Below are 21,800 nucleotides of genomic sequence, written 5' to 3'. Positions count from 1 at the left end.
CTGGGTAGATAAAAGCAAAAGTCTGACAAGAACTGAGAAACCTCTGACAAATATGTGCTAGCAAGCACGAACACACACACTGTGAGAAGACCAAAGAAACTTCTTTTAGAGCTGTACATTAAAATTTTTCAAAGAGTTCTGACTGAGTTATAGCTTTTATGGAGAAGCTAAAAGACATACTCAGACACTGCACAGCCACAAACCCCTTATTCATAATCGCATGTCTAAGAAAAAGAATTGGAAGGAGACACAGCACCAGTGGCATTAATTAAAGAGAATCATATTTTATGAAGCAATTCTCAGGAAGTAAGTGCAGCACTGACCCTCCAGCCCCACCCCAGACAGACAATGTCAAATAAACTAACAAATTTAAATTAGGGCATAGACCAGACCAGTCTGGGCTAGGAGCAACATCACCCTACTAGCAACCCGCCTTAGCAACCCGTAAGTAGGTCTGTAGTGTTGGCAAGGTTACTAGAGCAGAACTGGGCCTTGTACTATGCTGAGAATACACACACTGGTTTCTGTGGGTATATGTGTTCTGTTACTGCGGGGTAAGATTTTCATGGTGCAACATGCAGACCCTAGACCTGATGAGTGCTACGTGTGACACTCCTGTTTTTCCATGATATAATTCATGGCCGATTCAGCCAATGAGGACCCTGTTTGAATTCTGGAGCACCACACGTATTGGTTCCCAGGTCACGGGCCATTAGAGGGAGGGGATAAGCTTGAGGCTGCATCGAGATCACTTACAAAATCAGGCACTATGTTTGCCTGGAGCACACTGTACTAGACTGGACTGGAGTATCAAACACATGCCTTTTGACCAAAAACAAAATCTGATAAATCAAAGCGGAGTACGACAAGGAAGTAAATCATAGAAAGAGCAAGTCAGCAAAGTACAACAAACTGAACTCGACTAATCTAAACAAGAGTTGATGTATGAGAAACAGCAAGACAGTGCACAGCAGAGCGAAGGTGTACATAGCAACTCACGGGACACACAGCTCAAAATAAGCAGAACTGTCACTGTGAATGTACTTTGAGTCCTCAGGTGGACCAAATGTAACACAAAAAACATTTTCAAGAAATTACAGTAGCTTTTGCATGAATGCGTTTCTAGTGTTTGAAAAACTTCTATGAGATGATCAGACAACTTGAAAGAATCATTTGAATTGCAGCTCAGTGAAGGTTGACGGAATATGAGGATCAATGCCTTCTCGATGTGCGCATCGTCTGCTAAATGTGTATGCACAGAAAATGTGCGTGTGTGCATTTTTCAGAAATTGCAAGAGATAAAGAAAATATATATAAGCAAAGAAGAGCGTTGCAGATTAATGCTGCAGTGGGCTGTTGATTTGTGCTCATGCAATAAATCATGTTCTGTCTCAGCATGAAACATATTTTATATTCAATATTAGAAATATGGAGGTAAATGCACATCTGTCTCTACAAATTTCAGGCCCACGGTGATAACATGCAAGGCAGCACACAGTGATGATTTAAAGATTAATCAAGACAATACCAACACTCTAAACCATTTCAAGCCAAACCAGTCCAGTCTAGATCAGCTCTGACAGCAGAAATGTGCTGCCTCACACTCTTCCAAAGTGATCCTTTTGGATATTTCACTTTCCATTCATGGAGGTCAGGACTGATAGCAGATATTTGACCAGCTCTTTGGGGAAAGTGAAGGACATTATGCTATATTACCCAGCAGGCACCAGGTGGTGGCGGTGCAGAGGACACCATGGCAACGCCATTAAAATGCCATGGCAACACCATAGCAACTGTGGCCCCACTTGCTCGCTGGTGGTGTGGTACAGCCCAGACTTGCTACAGTGGTGTGGTCGTCAGATACACACTTCAGTCACATCAGTAATAGTAACATTGTTCATTAATTATTTCATCAATCAATTAAGTGATCATCATCATCATCATCATCATCATCATCAACAATCAGTCAAAAGGAGCAAAAACACAGTATCTACTGGTCTCTGTTTTTTGCTAAGTGAGAGACAGACAGAGGGATGAGCTGATTTAAAAAGAAAGTGATCAAAGTTTAAAAAAAAAAAGCAAAGGTCAATGGATGGGTTAATTAAAAAAGAGATGTGACGACCATGTGACAGAAGTTAAAAAGAGCAGAGTTGTAGATGGTTTGTAGATGTTAATGAAAACCAGGTTGGAGAACCACAGAGGAGAGCAGCAGAAAGCAAAAGAGAGTGTGAGAGAAACATACTGAGATGTAAAAGCAGCGAATGTCAAAACGCAATGTTAGGTAGTACAAGAGGAGTGACAGACTGATAGTTATAGTAGATACAGATGGATAGAAAGTTTAGACTTTTACTTGTCTTTTTTGTCACAGGCACTAATGTCTTCACAGTCATATAGGAGGAATCAAAATTCAAAAATGATTTCAAGGTCTAGAATTGCTACAAAGCTAAAACATTTAAAACTATTTCATCTAACACTTCCTCCAAATATACCAAACTTAACTAATATATATATATACCTGTATGTATATATATGTATATATTTATTTGTACATATATATTTCTTTATAGATAAATGATAGAATTCAAATGATGATTGAATACAATAAAATATCTCAGTTAAATCACAGTATAACATGGTACATTCTCAAAAACATAGTATATTTCAATATATTCTTTTTTTCTCAGCATAAAATTAAATAAATAAAACAAAATAAGCCAAAGGGTTTTTAAGAGTCACTTCTGTTCATGCAGTCACAGACTTAAGTATTAGCGCCTCAATAGAAATCATTAATCCTCGATGACACACCAGGTTTAAGCCCTGTTAATTGTTTGAAAATAACTGTGTTCTAGCACACAAGAAGCAGTCGGACTGTTGCCGTGGTTTCCACTACTGGGCTTCAGAGTAGAGTGAGCTTTCTATCTCACTGAAAGGCGCCTGTCCCGGTTCCCAGGCATATTCTACAATTGACCTACAGAACCCTCCCCACCACAAATCTTGGCGATTTCATTCAGCTAAACATGCAATGAGTGTGGGACTTTCCAAAAGATGGGAGGGGGGGGGGATATTTCCCTAAAAACGGATTATTTTAAAGATTGCCCCAACAAGAATTAGAAAAAAGCAATCCATGTGCAGACAAAAGGTACAGCCGGCCTCAAGAAGGGCAAAGCAGTGAAAAGGGGGAAGTGAGAAGGTCAACTAACTCTTCGATCTGTGACGACATGCACAAACACAACGCACAGCCCCTCACATAGCAGGTCAACCCCCTCCCCCCCTTCCTCTGGCCATTATCAACAGCATCCAAATCTACAAAATAAGTAGGTGTTTTTTTGCTACATCATGTCAACGCTACATTCAACTACAATAGAAGAAGAGCTGGGTTGTGGCTGGTCTTAGTGTGAGAGATGAGGTGGATACGCCAACAGTATGAAAATAGAGTGTATGCTCTGCAAAACTGGCACGTTTGCACAATAGATGGCTTTTGGTGTAGCTCACAGAAGGTACCATGCTACATATCACAACTTAGTCTTGAACATGTAGCATTTTGTATTTATATCTATAACCTAAAGCCAGGTGCTGTAGATTTAATCGATTTCTTACAATCACATCCAACCCAATTAGCTGAAATAAATCCTACCAGCAAAATAAGATAAATGAATACACAAACGAAGATGCAGAATATTGATTGATTAGAACATTAGATCTAATTTTAAAATAGGAAAAGAAACTACAATGATGTGCCACTGTGTCCTTGTCACATTGAAGGTGGAAATATTGCTCAAAGTCAAACAGTCATCTGATAATCTTGACAACAGGAGTTATCACTGACTGCATTCAATGAAGTGCCAGCTCTGTATGTGCACCTCAAAACATTCACAGTATGTCGTTCAGTCTTATTTGCCAAAGGAAAAAATAAGAAACAAATAACTTCCTTGTGCAAGTGTCTTGGTATATTACCGTTTGACCATTGGTTACAGTGAAATTTATGGCCCATGACAGCAAAATTAGTGAACATCATGTGAAATAGCCATATCAGCAAAATATGTTACCTTGAGATTGTGCATTTAAAACTGTGACACACACGTTTGAAAAATACAATGAATTGTGCTTCACATAATCCATCATCCACATACCGCGCCACGGCACAATATTAGAGGCAACGTGGAAACATATCCTCAGAGAGCTTTTACAATGAGCTGCACTTGGTTTAAATTCCTCCTACTTCCCCTGAATAAATCCTGACTGAGCACTTTCATAAAAGTAATTAAGTTCATAGCTGCTCACCTCTTGCTCTGTATCATGTCACTACAATCATCAAACTGACCACGAGACTTTTGCACGACTGTCTCAGAAGCTTATTTGAATATTATGCAGCCATCTAGTGCCAATTACAGATATTGCATCAATCATCCCCTTGAACCATTTACATGACAATGAATTATGTGTTAGTCGTGTGGAAAGAAAAGATGGGATTTTATCTAAGAAACCAATTTAGCCTAAAAGCTCTTCAGTTGAATTTTGGCACCGCTATTGAATCATTCCCACTTCCAACACTAGCCACATCCAGCCTCCTCTTTATTAAAACACTAACACAGTCAGAGAAATATATTGATATAATAAAAATAGGAGATGGGGAGAGAAGTCTGAATAAGAAAAGAAAAAAAAGACAGACATAAAACAAAATTCTGCTACATGTCTTTTTTGTTCTTATTATCATTTCTCTTTTAATGTTTTGTTTGCTGTTCAGATTCTTTGATACTTGGTTCAATTTATGGTTGGACCAGAGGTGACATGACAAGCTCCAATGTGGTAGAGGAAAAAAGGTTCCTGTTCAGTCTGATTGGTTAAAAGGTTTTGTAGTAAAACGTGACATCACATTGATGGTCCTGGGGTAGAGCTAGGTGGGTCTGATGATGTCATGAGGTCAAAGGGCAAACAAGTAGCACTGTCCTCATTGAAAGGTGATCAGGCAGAGTGCACGAGTGAGGTGTCTGCATTGCTTTTCATATCAACTTATTTAAAAAAGGGAAGAAGAGGGAGTCTCTCTGACAGCAAGAAGCAGTCCACCACTCCAGTTTAAAAGCTAACAGCCAATGAAGACAGGGAGCCAGACTTTTGACCAAGCACTGGCATCTTTTGTGAGAAGGTGGGTCTCTCCTCATCCCACCAAGGTGTGTTCTCAAAGCCAGAGGGAGGGAGACGTTTTGAGCATATTCTGTGTGTGTTTGTGTGTGCATGCATGTGTGTGTGCAAACATGACATCATTACTCACAAGTTGGAGACTACTGTTATCCACAGTTGTGACTCGGGGAGGGGAGGAGAACCGAAGATGACATCACAAAGCTCATTTCAGAGCAGAGGAGGAGTTCTGGAGGTGCTGTCTCCGGAGAAGCAGCCTCACCTTCATGCTCGTCGTCGTGGGAACCATCCAAATGGATGTAGCTCACCCTGGTGTGGCGTCTCACAGTCGCCCTCACAAGAACTCGTACAATGGAGCGGGTGCCAGTAGTGGTGCTCTCACCGAGAGTAGTGTTAGCAATGGAACTACTGTCCGTATTAGTTCCCGTAGTGATGGTTGCTAATTGATTACCTAAGGTCACCAAGGCAGCCATATCTCTGGTGTTATCCCTGGCTCCAGCTGCCATGGCACCATGGTTTTCAAGAGCAGTAGTGCTCGCTCCCACGTCTCCCTCTCTCCTCTCCCCCTGTCATACCTCACTCTCAAGGCTGGAGAAGTGGGCCGAACCTCGACGTGAGCACAGGCTCTTGGCTTTGAGTGGCAGGTGGGGAGAGTAGAACCTCTGTGGCTGTGGCACAGAGCGCAGTCTCTGGTACTGGAGTTTGGCACTGGCTGAAGCCTGAGCCTGGGCTTGGCCTGCCATCCCTACCCCTGCTGGTGGTGAGACAGAGGATGAGGAGGGCGGAGGTGGGATGGGCATTGGGAGGGAGGTAGGAGACATGGACGGCTGTGGTGGTGACGGTGAGGGCTGTGGTGGATGGTCTGTAGGCTGTGTGCTGAGGCTGAGGTTAGACTGGCTGCCTGATTTCACCTGACTGGAATCTGGTTTAGGAGGCAGAGACTTGGGACGAGAGGCCCCGCTGAAGCTGTGGCAGTGGGGGAGAAGTTCCTCTTGGCTATGGGAAAGCACTGAAGATCTTCTCTTGGAGTGGGAAGTGTGTGAGCGGTTGTGGGGATGTGGATAAGGATGCGGTTGGGGGTAAAGGCTACAGGAACACATTGTTGCCCTTCCTGATTCTTCCCCTCTTTCCCTACTTCTCCCCTTGCTCTTCCCTCCTCCACTCTTCCACTTTTTCTCTCCCTTCACGGGAATCTTGTCCATAGACCAGTATCGTCTTGGTGGAGGAAAGGCTGTTGGGGGTGGTGGCCACTGCGAGCCCAACCCGCCACTCCCTCCCCCTGATCCCCAACCAACACCTGGCCCTGATCCCCAGAAATCAGCACCAATCCAGCCCTCTGCCCGGGTTCCAAGCAAGGAATCATCTCGACTGTTTATACTACCCCCTTTCTCTCTGGAGGGGTAAGTACCAAAGAACCAGCCTCCTCCACCTATACCCCCAATTCCAGTGCCACTCCCCCCTGCACCTTCCTCCCAGTATCTTTCAAAACGGCCAAACTCCCCTGATGAGCCCTCATCTGAGTAACTGTCCTCTACCCTGGCCCTGTCCCTCTCTGATTCAGAGACTGCCCCCCTACCTGCCCTCCTTCCCCTCTCTCCCATCCGCTCCCTCACTCTATCCCTCTCCTCCTCTTCCTCATCATCATCGTCATCATCATCTTCATCAGAGTCCCACTCATGGAAGGACAACCCTTCTCTTGTCTGTGCTTTCTCTTTTGCATAATGCATTAACAGAGGGCGCCGCTCTCCAACTCTACCGCTATCTTCTCTATCTATCCCTCCACTTCTTCGCCGCTTGGACGATGGAAGGAGTGGGTGGAGGGATGTCGGAGGAGCACTGGAGTCATCCCCTCTTCCATTGACCCAAAATTTAACTGATGCAGGAAGCTTATTCAAGTTGGGGTAACGCTTAATTGGGGTACGATGTCTAGAATGAGAGTGTGAAGATTTGGGACGCCTCTCCCTGCTTCTTCCACTGTCCTCCTCCTCCCTGTCATTCCCCTCCTCTCCTCCATCTCTCCTTCCTCTTTCCCTCTCTCCTTCCCATGAATCCCGCCCCTTGTCTCCAAAAGGGCTCCTGTACTGCGCAGAAAAGGAAGAGTAGTCTTGAATTCCTCCTTCCCTGTCCCCCTCTGCCTCTCCTTCCCTCTCTGGTTCTATATCTCCCTCCTCAGGCTCAGACCGTTTTCCACCAGTTGATTTCTTCCTTTTCTTTGTCTTCAGTGCCTTCTTCTTCTTCTTTTTAACCTTTCTGCGCTTCCTTTCTCTCTCTCGTTCTCTTTCCCTTTCCTCTCTCTTTTTCCTCTTTTTGTTCTTTTTCTTTTTCTTCTTCTCTTTTTCTTTTTCTTTTTCTTTCCTCCTCTTTTTTTCCCTCTTTTGTCGGTCAGCATCTCCACCTGTTCCACTCCTCTCTCTTTCACTCCAGTTTGCCCACCACTCTTGGAGCTGAGACAGTTGGCTCCCACCTCTCTCACGTTGTCTTTCACCCCAGGATGTGCGTGGTTTCCTAGGGGGTATGGGTGGTGGAAGGCGGCCGTGGCTGAGGGAACGTGGCCTGATGATTGAGCGTTCCCTATCTCTCCCCCTACCAAGGAGAAGGCTTGACTCTTCTGTCAGCTCTTCATCATCGTCGTCATCCTCTCCATCTATTCCGCCAGTCCTGTCACGTGTGCTCCTTGAGGAGCTGTAAGAGTAGGTTGGAGAAGTGGAGCGAGAAGATGAGGCAGATGAGGACGTGGATGTGGACGAGGTGGTCGACGAAGAGGACGAAGATGTATACAGCAAGGATGCAGAGGGGGTAGGAGGGGTATAGGAGGGGCTGAGGGGTACTGGTACAGGTAGTGAGAGCGGGGGAGAGAGGGGGCGTGCCCTCCTCCCTACTCCCTCCCTCACAAGATCTCGTGTTCCTCCCCTCCGCCCCAGGGGCAGAATGTTCTCATAAAGCGGCCCTCCAGACTCTTTGGGCTTCTTGGGCCTCCGCTTTCTCCAGAAGGATGAGGGGAGAGGGGGAGAGGGGTGTGGCAGTGGGGGTGTAGGAGGCAGAGGGGCCTGACTCTTAGGAGGCAGTCTGGGAGTACCCAGAGCTTTCACAGCCCCCTTCCCCTGACCTCCACTGCCACCTCCCACCACCCTCTTCCCCACCCCATGGTCCATGCCCTTCTCGGAGTAGAAGGCCACACTTGCTGGAGGGGGCTGGGGGTGGCCCCTGGGCATAGTCTTGGGGGTCTGGGACCCTGCCTGCTGCTCCACGCAGGGCCCCAGTCCCTCAGGGTCAATGGGACCATAGTATCTCTTATAGCCATCAAGTCCCCCGCCTCCTCCAGCAGTTGAAGCCCAGTTTGGTGGGACTTTCTGAGCAAAGGGTCCCATGTCAGTGATGCCCCCCCTTACAGCCATGGGATTGGTGGCTGTGACAGATTTGGGCAGCCTCCAGCGATCCACCACAGCCAGTCTGCGGTCTGGCCGGGGCAGGAAGGTGGAACAAGGGAGGGGCGCACCAGAAATGGGGGTGTTGGAGGAACCCAGTGCTGTCCCAGAATGCACCACGGTGGGAGGGGAGCCTGGTAGAGGTGTTTTGTAGACGGGCTGTGGTTGCTGCTGCTGTGGTTGTTGCTGCTGTTGCGCCATGGCAATGGCTGGGTTGGTCATAGCTGTTGAGACTACATGTGGCTGCGTCGGGACTGTAATAATTGCAGTGTGATGGTGTGAAGGCATAGATTTAGCCCCACCCGGTGCCGTTTCATCTTCAAAACTGCAACAGCTATACATGCCCTGAGACAAAGAGATAAACCGAAAAAAGAAGGAGTCACTTTTCTGAAGAGATGCTTCAGAGAATAACAGAGGATTACAAAGAATTAATTGGAGCTTATAAGATAAGACAATTATCATTTTAGTTTTAATATAAAGATAAAAAAGAATATATATTCAGATGATTTATACATTTACAGATAAACTGCAACTAGTGGACTAGTGCACATGTAGAAAAAACTCTGTATCGTACTGTATGTACAACCTTAAAGAAACAGTGAAGTGAAGGTGGGTAAAAAAGAGAAATACAAATAAAACGGCAAATACAAATAACTTCCACCTTTAAAAAAAAAAAGTGACACTGCTGTTTTCAGATAACATTCATTGCTATTCATAGTTCAGTTGTGTATTGTGTGGTTAAAAACCCTGCACACAAAAATGCATGAATTACAACAACAGCAGTGGATACAGGACAAAAGATCCGTTAGCTGGAATAATCCCATGCATATGGTGCGGCTTGTTTCTGTCAAGGTCACTGTCAAAGGAACACGACACCCATGATGTGAGAAGAATTGAATTTCAATTAATCTCACGAACGAGTGGAACTGAAGTGACCCAAGACCCCATACTTTTCAACACTCACACTCATTAACAAATAAGGGCCCAGAAAAGCAGGGTAACAACTGCTCACACATGTGTACCCATATGGTGACATGCACACCAATCTGTTTATAATCACATTGCAGTGTTTCATGTTCCGTGGGAAAAAGTAGTGTAAATGGCAAAAGGTAAAACATTAGCATCAAATATGTGGTCCTGGAACACTTTTTAATGCCATTAAAAGAGTAGTAATTTAGATTGCAAGTGCAAAAAAAAAAACATTACACACAGGCAAAAACACTTACCCTGCTGATTGCAAGGAGAAAGTCCAGTTTGCCAGAACTAGTGGCCATGCAGTGGCGCAGCTTCCAGTAGACTAAGTGTTCCCAGGCAAACACCAGCAGACTGAGACCCATAGCCACCAGCAGCATGTAGAAAACCCCAGCCATGTTGTCTATGTCCAATTTACTGCTCATCACCTCAATTTTGTCATTATGGCAGATACCGGACAGCCATAGGCGCTCCAGCATCTCAATCTCATCTGGGGAGGAAGCGGATGACAGTAGGTGGAGATTAGGGAAAATAAGTGGGAGCAGGAGAACGAAGTAAGCATAGATAGGACGAAGGAGAAGAAAGAATACAGGAGTAGAAGGGGGATACATAATACAATTCAAAGAAAGTAAAGTATTACAAGTAAAGACAAGGTATAAAAAGGGTTATAATGGGAGAAATAGAGTCATGGTGGATGGGATGAGAGTAAAAGTAAAGTGCTTTAAGGTTATTTAATTTCAGGGTTGTTTTGATAAAAACACTGAAGTGCAGCTATACAGTCTTGCTTGTTGTCTGCTTACTATCCAATGTGACTTATCTGGGTCAGAGGTCAGTAATATAAAAGACTGTGTAGTAACAAAGAGAAAAGAGCAAGACAGAGAGGTATAGAGTCTGAAACAATTAAGTAGCACTAAGAAGTAAAATGGCATCGACAGCCTAATCTCAACATTGCAACCCAAAGTAAATGAGCAAAGGAGGGGAAGGAGAGGCCAGGAGCCACAGTGAGATGGCTGGATAGGTGGAACAAGCATGGACAGAAGGGTTAGAGGTAATGAGAGAGTTGGGAAGAATGCCTTGTAAAGAACGAGAGGGAGCGGTATTCTTTCTCTGTCCACGAAGGTGTCAGGGGAAATGAGACAGCGTTAGAGGGTGCTGAAAGAAGATGGAAGACGAGAGGCTGAAATTGTGTCATTATGACAAAGTGTGGAACACTCCTCAGCTTGAAAAGGATGAGGGGAGAGTAAAGGAGGGAAAAATGGGACGAGAGGGAGAACTGATAGGCGAGGGACAGAGACATAGGCAGAGAGAGAGGAGATCATAATCATTTAATTGTACTGGTGGGATGGTCAGAATCTCCATCCAGGTGGTAAGCACTGGGAGGATTCAAGATTCCCATCTCTTAAGCTACCAGGAACAAGCCAAGGCTGCTCATTCCACAGCTCTGCCTTTTCACTTATGATCTCATTGGCATAAGAATTCTGAACTTCCCTGTTAAACCCCTGACTGGCTGCAGGGGTTGCTTGTGTAACCATAGTGATGGCCAGCCATAAGATGCAGCATATGATTCCCAATAGAATTAAAGAGGCCTATTCTTCAACAGAACTTGTAATGTGGGCTTTCTGTTACACTAATAACAATGGCAAGATGAGCTGCACTGCAATGATGAGGTCTGAAGGTTGCCTTTACGACATGCTCTCAACTGTCTCACATCAAATGGGTAGAGTAGGTTTTTAAAGCTGACAAGTCGCACATCTATCTGCAGCGTTACAGGGCGCCGCAAAAACTCAAGGTTTTGCCTTTTTATTCGAGCCATCATTAGCCCTGTTTGCAAGGCTTATCTGAAGCAGATTCAGTCATCTGTGTGATCTGGCTAATTTGTCTCCTGTAGAACATCATTAGCCAATCAGCTGTGGCCTCTAGCTATAGCAACAGATGGACATAGTGTTGCTGCAGCCCACTGGCAGACTCAGGTCACAACTCCCAGTCTCAGGTTTACCCATATATACATACATTCCATCATGGAGAGGTCTGTTTTTTAAATCAAAAGCATAGCCCTACTGTAGAAGATTTATTGGTGTCATTGACCTTCAGTCGTGGCTCTGTGTCCTGATGTGAAAACAGCAGGTGCCTTAGTGAAGGGCTCAGATAAACAGGTAGTCTCATGTCTGTCCTCCACTTCACAAATCTCAGCTGATTTTTTTCCTCAGCTCTAGGTCTCATCTCGTGGGTCGGCTGCCATTTGACTCATGATGATTCATTTTGTGCATTGTCATCTCCCTCTTTTAAATCTGACTCTCTTCTGGCTGTGGACCTGCCCAACCCCCCTCCATCTTTGTGATGGCAGTTGTTTCTACCTCTCAGTCACAGCCAACTCAGGTCTGCCAAATCTGACAGGTGTGTCAAATCCACTCTATACCTATGTTGTTCCTGGCAGCCCAGGACAGCTAGAAATGGCACCGCTGTAAACACAAAGCTGGTGTGCCACCACAAAGACATTCACTAAAGGACACTGTATTTGTGTGCGTATGAGCACACACACGTATGTTAATGTGCAAGCGCCAGCGAGCATGTTTGCATTTTGCAGCATTGCCAGATGTGGCATGATTCCAGACATATCCACAGACACTGAGCCTCACAGTTGTTGAGCAGTAAACCATAACCCGTACAATGCCATGCTTTTATCGCAACATGACAAACCTCTCTGTATTCATTGCAAGATTTCTGAAAAAAATACCCTGCTGGCCAAGAGCTGAAAACCCAGCTACTCATATAATATCTTCTTACTGAATAATATATTCTAGGAATCAAAGTCATGATACCATGCAAAAAATAGTGAATCTGATAAGGAAAATGGAAATCTTGCTACTTAGCTCTTTTGCTTTTATCAGGAAAGAAGATGCAGTGAGATCAATGCAGCATCTCTTAAAGCTGTGGTGTGAATCACCAGAGACACCAACAAGAAGAACAATACACTCAAAGGGTTGAGAAGTGCTCTGCTATCCTCTAATGCAGTTGTAAAATGATACGACTCAACACGGCATGGGAAAATAATGATGTAACACAGTGACACGACTGAGCCCAGCTGAAGGTGTGATGCAGAGTTCTTCAGCCGCAGGGTGATTGCTGAGATGCAGCCTTTGAGGGCACAATGAATGTGAACCCCCACCTCACTTCTCTCCACATCCAAACAATCTAATCCTCTTCCTTAGTAATCCACTCCAATAATGCCTATCTACAACTGGAACCCCCAGCATTCAACGCTATGCTGTACCTATCTATCCAGTGTACACAGCTGATGGTAGGATTTTTGTTACACCTAACCAAAGTGTGGACAAGGTTATGTATGATGATTTAGAGGAAACAACAAACACAGCATTCCAGCATCACTGGGCTCTCTATTTTTCTTTCAAAGCACAGAAACACACACAGACGCACACTACCACACATTCTCTTTTCCAGGTCCAGCTATTCAGCTCCAGACACCAGTCTTATTTAATAGATCTTGGCACCAAATTGGCATTATCAGTGTGTAAGCAGCTAAAGTGTCAGCATGCCAGAAACAACTAAAGGGCTTTGTCCGCCACGCCATAAGCAAAGCTGATTTAAAGCATGAGGAAAAGCCAAACAAGCTGCATCCGATTGAGACAATGAATGCGTGTGGCAGACTGTGTAAAATAACAATCAAGAATTAGTGTACTGACATCTATTGCTTTGAACAGATTCCCTCCATCAAACAGAAGGAACCATCCTCTCATGGATTAATTCTAGACACAAGCAGAGAAACAGTGTATTTATAATGCTTTCATTGCTGTCAATAATTAAATAATTCAACGGGTTTTCTATATCTGCTTTTGCCTCAGTGCACTCCTTCCACACTGTAGGTTCTGGGTATTTTCAGGTGTTTTTTTGCACATTCTCTGTCTCTGTGTGAGTCTCAGCTAATCTGTATTTGTGTAAATCCGTCACCGCACAAGTAGTGACTTTTTACAACTCTGACTCACTCATGTAAATCCTATTTTTTTTCTACCATTCCAAGCAGGAAAAAATAAATCCAAGAGAAAGTAAGATGGGTTCATGATAAAGAATAAGGGAAGAGTGTGGGGGCTCACATTCACCAACAAACAAACAAACAAATTATATTTCTCTTGCTCCCACCCCACTTTTATTTTTCCTCTCTTCTGGCAAAAAAAGAGACTCCCATACCTCTTCAAAAGCCCCATCAGCCCTGCCCTATGCATCATTATTCCCACTGTCACAATCAAAACACCTTGTATTCTTTGCTCTCTCCATTCCCTATATTTCTCCCATCCACTTCTCAACATCCTCTCATTTATCTACCCCCTGTGTCCTCCATCCACCCCCTGCCTACACCATTCTGTTGCTTGTCTCTCAGCCTTATCATTTCACCCATAACCTTCCTTTAGCCTCTCCATTGTGCTAATTATCGCCCGCAGTACACACTCCCATAGTTCTTACCATCTCCCACCAGCTGCAACAAAGCCAGGTCAAGAGGACGTTTCCAGCGTGAGTTTTTGTGCAGGGCGATACCGTAGCCTGTGGTGGCAAAAACCTTCCCCGAGCCTATGGTCATCACCTTGGAGAAAAGACAATGTACATATACTGAACAACTTATTACAAGGCAAACACATATCTAATCCTCATTGTGTGTGCAAAATCGTCTGGCTCGTGTCAGTCCTCACCTTACAACCTTCGTCCTTCCTGGCCATATAGTTCAATACTGCAGCATCATAAATAAAAGCATCCAGTTTTCTGTAAAGGGATCAAGGGAGAATTCATTCATCATTTAACGGGAGAAAGGCAGCGCAGCAATGGAGAGATTGGCTGAGGTAGGGGAGGATGTGTAAAGGTGTATCTCTGCAATATACCAGTAAAGAGAGCTGGTGTGCAAAAATATACACCAGACAGGCACGGAGAATGATGGAAAGGGCATAAAAAGTTAAATAATGACAAGAAAAGGGAGAAGGGGTGGAATAGTAAAGCAGGCTTGGCAGCAAGAGTGAAAACACAAGGAGAATAAAATAAAGCAGAAATCAGGTAAAGATCTGTGAGTAAGAGGGTGGTGGAGGAGGCGAAGGGGATGAGGAAGATGGGGATTTATACAGAATGAAGAGTGCAGTGACAGAGAGAGATAGAGAGAGGGGGAGAGGAGAGGGGGGAGAGATTTACACACTTCAGGGGGGGGAAAGACATGGGATGGAGGCAGAGAGTGATGAGGATTATAAAGTTTAAATACAGACATACAGAGAAAGGACACTAGGGAGGGAAAGAATGGACCAAAAAAGAGAAAAAAATTATAAGAGGAAGAGGAAAGAAGTTTATCAGGCAAAAATAAATAAATAAAAAAGGGGAGAAAAGCAGGAGGTGCATGTTAACTCTGAGTTATAATTGTGGTGCTGAGGCAATGTGAACGATGACAGAGGCTTAGGATAAAGTAAACTAGGATTATCCAACACTTGACGGGTGATAGAGATCCTCTACTCAAAACTCAGGAGAGAAAGGCTGCTCGCACTGTTTGGGGGGGTGGAGATAGCTGTGAAGGTGGAGATGGAAAGAATAAAGGTGACAGAATTTGTGCAGCAAAGCATGAAGTGTGACAAAAGATGTGAAATGTTAGTTGGAGTTGAAAAGAATGCCACTGTGGATGATGGCCTGCTAGTGCCAGAGTGATAAAATAAAGAAAAAGCAAACTAAAAACAATAACAGCAGGCCACACCTGCTGACATCGTCTGCTGTGATCTCTTATACTTTGAAAATATTATATGCATTTTACTTAACAGTCAATGTAAAAAAAGTATGGTTTTGTTCAATGGTTGTTGAGATAGTACTTTATTTAATATAACCGTGGTTCAAGGTAACAAATGGACATGTGCTCATAATTACAACGGTTTGTGATAAGTATCCATTTGAAAACCAAGCTACAGTTAATAATTTAAACTTTATTAGAGTAACTATATCTTAATTTACTTTTCAAGTCTGAATAAATCCACTCAGTTTTGAACAAATTATTATTCAAAGGGTAGAATATAGAATAAAGGCTATTTGTAGAGAGCATCGTGAGGAGGCACAGCGGGTGTCAGGATGATGTATTTATTTATATCGCACAGAGGGAAGCAAGACAAAACAGATTTTAAACATACAAGAGAGGGGCAAACAATCTAAAATACTTTGTCCATCCGACTCATTTTGATGACATCGTCAAGACATCACAGTAGACGTTACGGTGCTACTGGGATTCTTTAAGTGCTCAAAAGAAGGAAGCTTTTTAGTAAAAAAAAAAAAAAGGAGAGATAAATAGATAGTTCATGCTCTTAGTTCAGTTCATGATGGACATATTTTATATGAAGAGAAAAATCAAAGCAGTCATTGGAAAAATATATAGCAAACTGCACTATTGCAGGTAGGAGTTATTGAGTTTACACACAAGTTGCCATTTTTTTAAATTATATTGGTAATTTATTCCAATAAGGATCGAACTATCTAATCATTTATTCAAACAACAAAAAAGAAAACTCATCCCTTTAATTTGAATTTGCGTACACTGCCTGAAGAAAAGAAAAAGCCTCATCTGTTTCGGCTGACTTTTGGGGATACATTGAGTTGACTTTCTTATGAGGATATCGTGCTTTCCCATCATTTACAGAGTAATGATAGCTGTTGAGACACAGCTGTTTTTAAATTACAAACATCTATAAATGATTAAATCAACAACATTTGCCTTTGTGAGAATATGTGTTCTTTTTACAGTTCTTCAACTAGACCTCTGTATCACTTCATAGGAAACTTTTCACCTGTAACATGGATGACTGCGAGAGATCACATGGAAATTTTTAACACCGAAATATAAAGGCAATATGACAGTGCTAAACACTGCAGTGTGCTGCTGCCTACCACAAGAATGGTTTTGGTTTTACTAGTTAGTTGTCCTGTTCATGAAAAATGCACAGTACAGGGGTGTGATTTTCTTATCTAGTTTATTTAGTTAAACTATCACGCACTGTTAAGAACAGGGCTGCTTTTACTCAATTCTTTTGTTGTTGTTTCACTGATTGGGTGAGCTAAGGAGTGAATGCAAACATTGACTGCAGCCATAACACCAAAGCAATGAATCAGGGAAGTAGATCATTATTTTTGATTGATTCACAGTTGTTTAATTCGAAGATGGAAAGAGTCATCTGTACAACCCTGGAGGAAATTTTGACATGGTCAGATTTTGCGTGAATGCTCAAAAATACTCAATATTGTCTCTCGGATTTAGAGATACAGCTTGGCTGGATGACCACTTATGTAATTTCATCCCTTATTCAGAACATTTGTTTTTGTATGGCCACAGCACCATGTCGTCAAACCAGAAACAAAGACAAACACCGAAAATAAGTTCTAATAATTTGTTAATCACATTTTTTTTTAAATTTTTTTAACAAATTAAAATGTGTTTGGTTTACATTCTGGGTTTCTTCCTTTAGAGGGTAACGATGACAACACACATTGATGTGTTGATGCAATTAAAACAGGTAATCAAGTCATCCTCTCCTTGTGATCACCTCATTTGAAGTTTTAATTATACTGGATGAGCAACAACATTATAGAGAATCTGAAGATACGTCATGCCGTGCTGTATGCTGAGACGTTATTGCCATCTTGTAAGGAATGCTCTCCTGTTACCTCCGTTTAAGACCAGTGCTGCCTCATTAGATTTTGTTTTGTTTGCCTGAAAACAGTCAAATCTACTATAAAAGAGAAAAGATGGAGAGAGAATAAAGGAGAAAGATGATTGACCTTATCTGGAATAAATGAATCAAACCGCTGAATGCAGGATTTACGAATTAATGAGCCGATGTTGTGCCAAAATCTGATCCCTCGTTAAGTCTTAACCATGTTTTTGGCTAATTTGTTAAAGTAGACAAATTAGAATACCTCCAAATACAATCGGCGACTTGTTAATTCTATGGAGTTATGTGTGGTGGATGTTATGAGTCACTTCATTGATAATAATGATGTGTTTTAAAATTCAAACTCATTCAAATGTATTTCTTTACTTGTAGTGGAGAGTTACATTTAACATTTGGTTATAAGGATTAGAAATGGACTGAGATATGATTTTTAGAAGCTGGTCCTACGGTTTGAGCGTAGCTACACTATCCTGAAGTTAGAATTCAGGGTCTGGACAAAGTAAAGACAACCTGAGAGCAAACAACAATACAATGCTACATCCAAACAAACTGGCCCATGACATCAACCTCTCAGACTGCCTTCTGTGCCAATATGCCATCCGACATGGTCTGTCCAGTGTTTTTTTTGTTCTTGTTGTTTTTTTGCCCAAGTATCCACATTATAGGATATTGTTATTTTGTAATCTGAGTATATTGTTGTTTTCTTAAACATCTCTTCTTTGTTTCTTAGGTGGTCATCTTTGTTGATGTCTACTGTGTTCAAAGCCTGAAAGGGCTTTTCTGTTTAGGTTTTTTATGTTTAAAGTGAACAAATTGAGGAAAGTTTGACAACAATTCTAAAAAACTTCACAAAGTTAATAAATAGTGAGTTGCACAGGTCCTTGAATGGAAATGAATCTACAGGAAACACTAAAAATGGGATGTGGAGAAAGTGAATGATCTACAAAGATGCAGCTGAAGCAGACAGACCCAGTCTTGAGGTTCAGTATGGCGTCCTCCACTCCTCTCTGGTTGTATTTGCCCATGTACTGGTGCATGCCTGGGTAGTTGGAGCGGATGTTTTTTTCTGTGCTCCCATTGGGCACTGTGCCAAACTTCAGAGGTGGGTACTGCTCCTCTGGATGCTGAAACTATCAGAGCAAAAGAAGGCAAGGGAGGGAGATGGAAGGGGCATGAGACACACCAGGCTGTGCACCAATCTGTCTGACCTATTTCTGTCCACTCTCCAGACTAACTTACAACAATTCCTGCACAGTTAAATGAAAAGGAAGCAATCTGTGGAATATTCAGGACTGTCTTTTACTAAACCAAGAACTGAGGTAATTGAGTTATATTAAATGAGATTTGTTTCATTTCAAAATTCCCATGCTTTAATCAATTTAACATTCAAATGCATGGGGTTTATCTCACTCTAAGACTTTAATTCTCCCTCTGGTTTCTACACTTAATCAGTATTAAAACAACAAGGTACCTTCTTGTCCGAGAGGCCTGACACCGTGTCAATGTACTCCTCCTGGATCATGAAGGCAGCCAGGTTGGCAGTGTAGGAGGCCAGAAAGATGACAGCAAAGAAGGCCCAAATCAGCACCATGATCTTGCTTGTGGTTCCTCGTGGGTTCTCCACTGGCACAGAGTTGTTGAAGACAATGGCCCATAAAAGCCAGACAGACTTTCCTATAGTGAAAGTAGACCCTCCAGCCTCTGCGCAGAGTAATAACAGGAGAAAAAGAAAGGGAGAAATAAGGATTTTAGAGTGTAACGAGTAGCTGTGACATCTTTTTCAAGAAAGCAATGCAGCAGTAGAAAACACAATAGTGCATTCACTAGTGTGTGAATGCAGATGAAGCTGCCAATGTGGAATATCCCTCATTGATCTGTAAAACAGGCTTACACTGAATGGAAAAAAAATCCAGACTTTTTGACACCAAAACCCGTAAGGCATTAACTATACATTTCAAGGATTTCAGTTTTTCATTCAGCCGCTACATGATCTTGAAAATAATTAAACCACAATATGCAAATTGCCATTGAAATAGCTTAAACACCACTGCCTCTACACACCGATAGTTAGAGGAAAAAGGAAGAGGAGAGATAAGAGTGAATGAGAAAAATATAAGAGAGGATGAGGGAGAAGTAAAATTATGTGGAGCGCAGCAGTCATGCAGTAAAAGAGACGAGTCTGGCAGGGTATTGGTCCAAGGAATCAGGCATACTATGTTATATCACAGGGGTACAAACTATACTGCTGAATAATGAATTTCTGCTTTAATATTGAGAATACTTGGATGCAGTTCAACATACTGTATGTATAATTTCTGCTTTTTCTTCACAGTGAAGTATTCGGGGCAGCACATTCAATATGCCCATCAATCAATTTTAAATAGGACAGCCAAGCAATCAGACAGCAAGAAAACAATCGAATTTGAGACACAAACACACAATAATCTTCAGATTTTCCAAAAGGAGAACATTTTGTACTTTTCCTTTGTTTGTTTTAAGCAGTTTTTCAGGAGGGTGTTCAGTGTTTGTCCATTTGATCCATTAGGCAACAGTGATGGGCTGCACACAGACCCCATTTGTCAAACTAGAAAAGCCAGACAGCTTAGACTCATCACTTACTCTTGCCATTCTGCAGGCTGCGGTTGTAGCCCACAGGGCTGAAGAATTCAAAAATGAAGACAGTTACAGCTACAACAGTCAGGCACATGACGAACATCATCACCCACACCGCTGGACTGTACGGTTCTGTGAAGGAAAACAAAAGATAAACAAAAAAGAAAAGATTCACGAAAAGCTCTGTGACTGTGTGATTAAATTATCATTATTACAATTTATTCATTAAATAATGGCACAAAAATGCTTTATAAAACTGGCACATAATATACGCTAAGCATACAGGATTGAACCTCGTATGCTATGAAAACAGAAAATTCTACGAAAGTTCATAAACACTGTTTCTCTTTTCGACAGTCTTCTCTGTGCAGTCTACGGGCCAATAATACTGCCCTCCCACTGGGCTTTGAGTCTGCTGACGGAGTGAAAGAAGAAGTTAAGACATGAGCAGCTAAGAAAAAAAGAACGGCTAATCTTGATGTGAAGGCCAGCAACCAAAGATCAAGGCGTTTTATGCTAACTCAACACTTTTACAATTAGATTAGATTCTGTACAGCAGCTAAGATGCATTGCATAAAAAAACAGCCTCTTACCTAAGAAAGCTGATGGTGATACAGTTCCGTTGCTGCGAGACACCATCACACTGATCCCCGTCTCCACAAAAGGGACAGAGAAATCCACGACCTCTGACCTCTCCTCATTGATAGTCAGCGAGCCAATGGCCATATCTGCCCGCTTGTACACCACCTAAAAGGAAGCAAGAACGTTGATAAGGAACTAATCTAATTACAGGTAGTTCATGTAGCTGTTAAAGAAAGGCAACACCAATCTTTCACGGTCCACAAAGGTTTATTTCCAGGTGAGATCCTAACACCTTGACCCTTTGTACAGTATATCCTTATATGTGCCAGCGTGAGGGAAGCCAACGATTCGTTGCAGTACAATTACTGAACACGTGTCCTTTGTGCATGTCTTTAGCATACCAAATGAGCTCGGGCCCATCTTCTCTCTGCCACCATCTAGAAAACCTGAAAAGCGCTGTGTCTGCTGATTGTACGTGTGAAATGTTAATCTACATTAGCCATGGCACATCCACTCTTCAGAGCAAATCAGCAGAAAAATGAAGTGAAGCAGAACCCAAAGCACCCTCCTCTCAACTTTATCAAGTCTGTGGATTACCTGATCAAAGAATGGAAGGCTTTGGAGCAGCTGATCAAAAGACAGACATTAGTCTGAGAAAACAAAGTTCGCTTGTGAAAATAGATTTGACAGACAGCTCTGACCTGCGGTCAAGTTATAAATGATAAGAGCATGAGAGCACAGTGAAACTGTTTTAGAAACCGTGACTAATGGCATTTGGCAAGTTCCCTCTGGGACACAAATATAGAAAAAGAACAGACCTTCAATGAAGCAGCAGCCACCTTATTGATCTTAGTGTTTGTATAAGTACTACATGTGTGTATGCCTTTCTGTCTGCGCCTGCTTCTTTTCATCTTGTTTTTCATTTTTCTCCTTGCATCTCTGTGATTTTTCTAGATGGGAGATCATGAACCACATGATCAAAAAAATACCAAGAACTAACCACCAGGAGTTGTCTTGACATTGTGTATATGTCCTAATATGAGCTTGTGTGAGCAAAGATGTGCTTCTGCAAACAAACACTGTGAATATTTCTAGGAAAGTATGCTCACTGCATGTCTTATATTCAAGGCCTTCTAATACAGAGCATGTTTGTGTCTGCACATTTGTGTGTCTGTGTGTATATACACATGTGTGAAAAATGACAGCTGTCTGCTCACTGGCAGTTGTTAAGTGGCCATAACTTTCACAGCGATTGATGTGACACGTAAAGTTTAAATGGTCAGCCAGGACACAGGACCACATGCTGAGGAATGCTCCTATTCAGCTCAATTAATGAGAATGCAACACAAAATATGCAGAGGCACAACCACACATATGCTGA

The 21,800-nt window shown here is 42.6% G+C and overlaps 1 protein-coding gene across 4 annotated transcripts in view; it reads right to left on the bottom strand.

Moving 5' to 3' along the window:
- grin2db (glutamate receptor, ionotropic, N-methyl D-aspartate 2D, b) overlaps positions 1 to 21,800 on the bottom strand; it is a 59,886-nt gene that overhangs the window by 3,605 nt on the left and 34,481 nt on the right. For 2 of the 4 annotated variants that reach the window (XR_012769815.1, XR_012769816.1), the window contains exons 9-16: positions 20,431 to 20,584; positions 19,844 to 19,969; positions 18,696 to 18,925; positions 18,194 to 18,354; positions 14,234 to 14,303; positions 14,010 to 14,127; positions 9,788 to 10,023; positions 5,270 to 8,906 (exon numbers count right to left, since the gene is read on the bottom strand). Coding sequence is in view for 2 of the 4 variants with exons in the window: in XM_075465696.1 (XP_075321811.1) it covers positions 5,706 to 8,906; positions 9,788 to 10,023; positions 14,010 to 14,127; positions 14,234 to 14,303; positions 18,194 to 18,354; positions 18,696 to 18,925; positions 19,844 to 19,969; positions 20,431 to 20,584 (4,296 nt within the window). In the remaining 2 variants the exon portion in view is untranslated. Of the gene's footprint in view, positions 1 to 7; positions 8,907 to 9,787; positions 10,024 to 14,009; positions 14,128 to 14,233; positions 14,304 to 18,193; positions 18,355 to 18,695; positions 18,926 to 19,843; positions 19,970 to 20,430; positions 20,585 to 21,800 lie in introns of those variants that run through there. The other 2 variants (XM_075465696.1, XM_075465697.1) reach the window with 1 other exon arrangement.

Source organism: Odontesthes bonariensis, chromosome 5, assembly GCF_027942865.1.
Source record: "Odontesthes bonariensis isolate fOdoBon6 chromosome 5, fOdoBon6.hap1, whole genome shotgun sequence".
Lineage (NCBI taxonomy): Eukaryota > Metazoa > Chordata > Actinopteri > Atheriniformes > Atherinopsidae > Odontesthes > Odontesthes bonariensis.
This window is presented reverse-complemented; position numbering and strand designations above follow the sequence as displayed.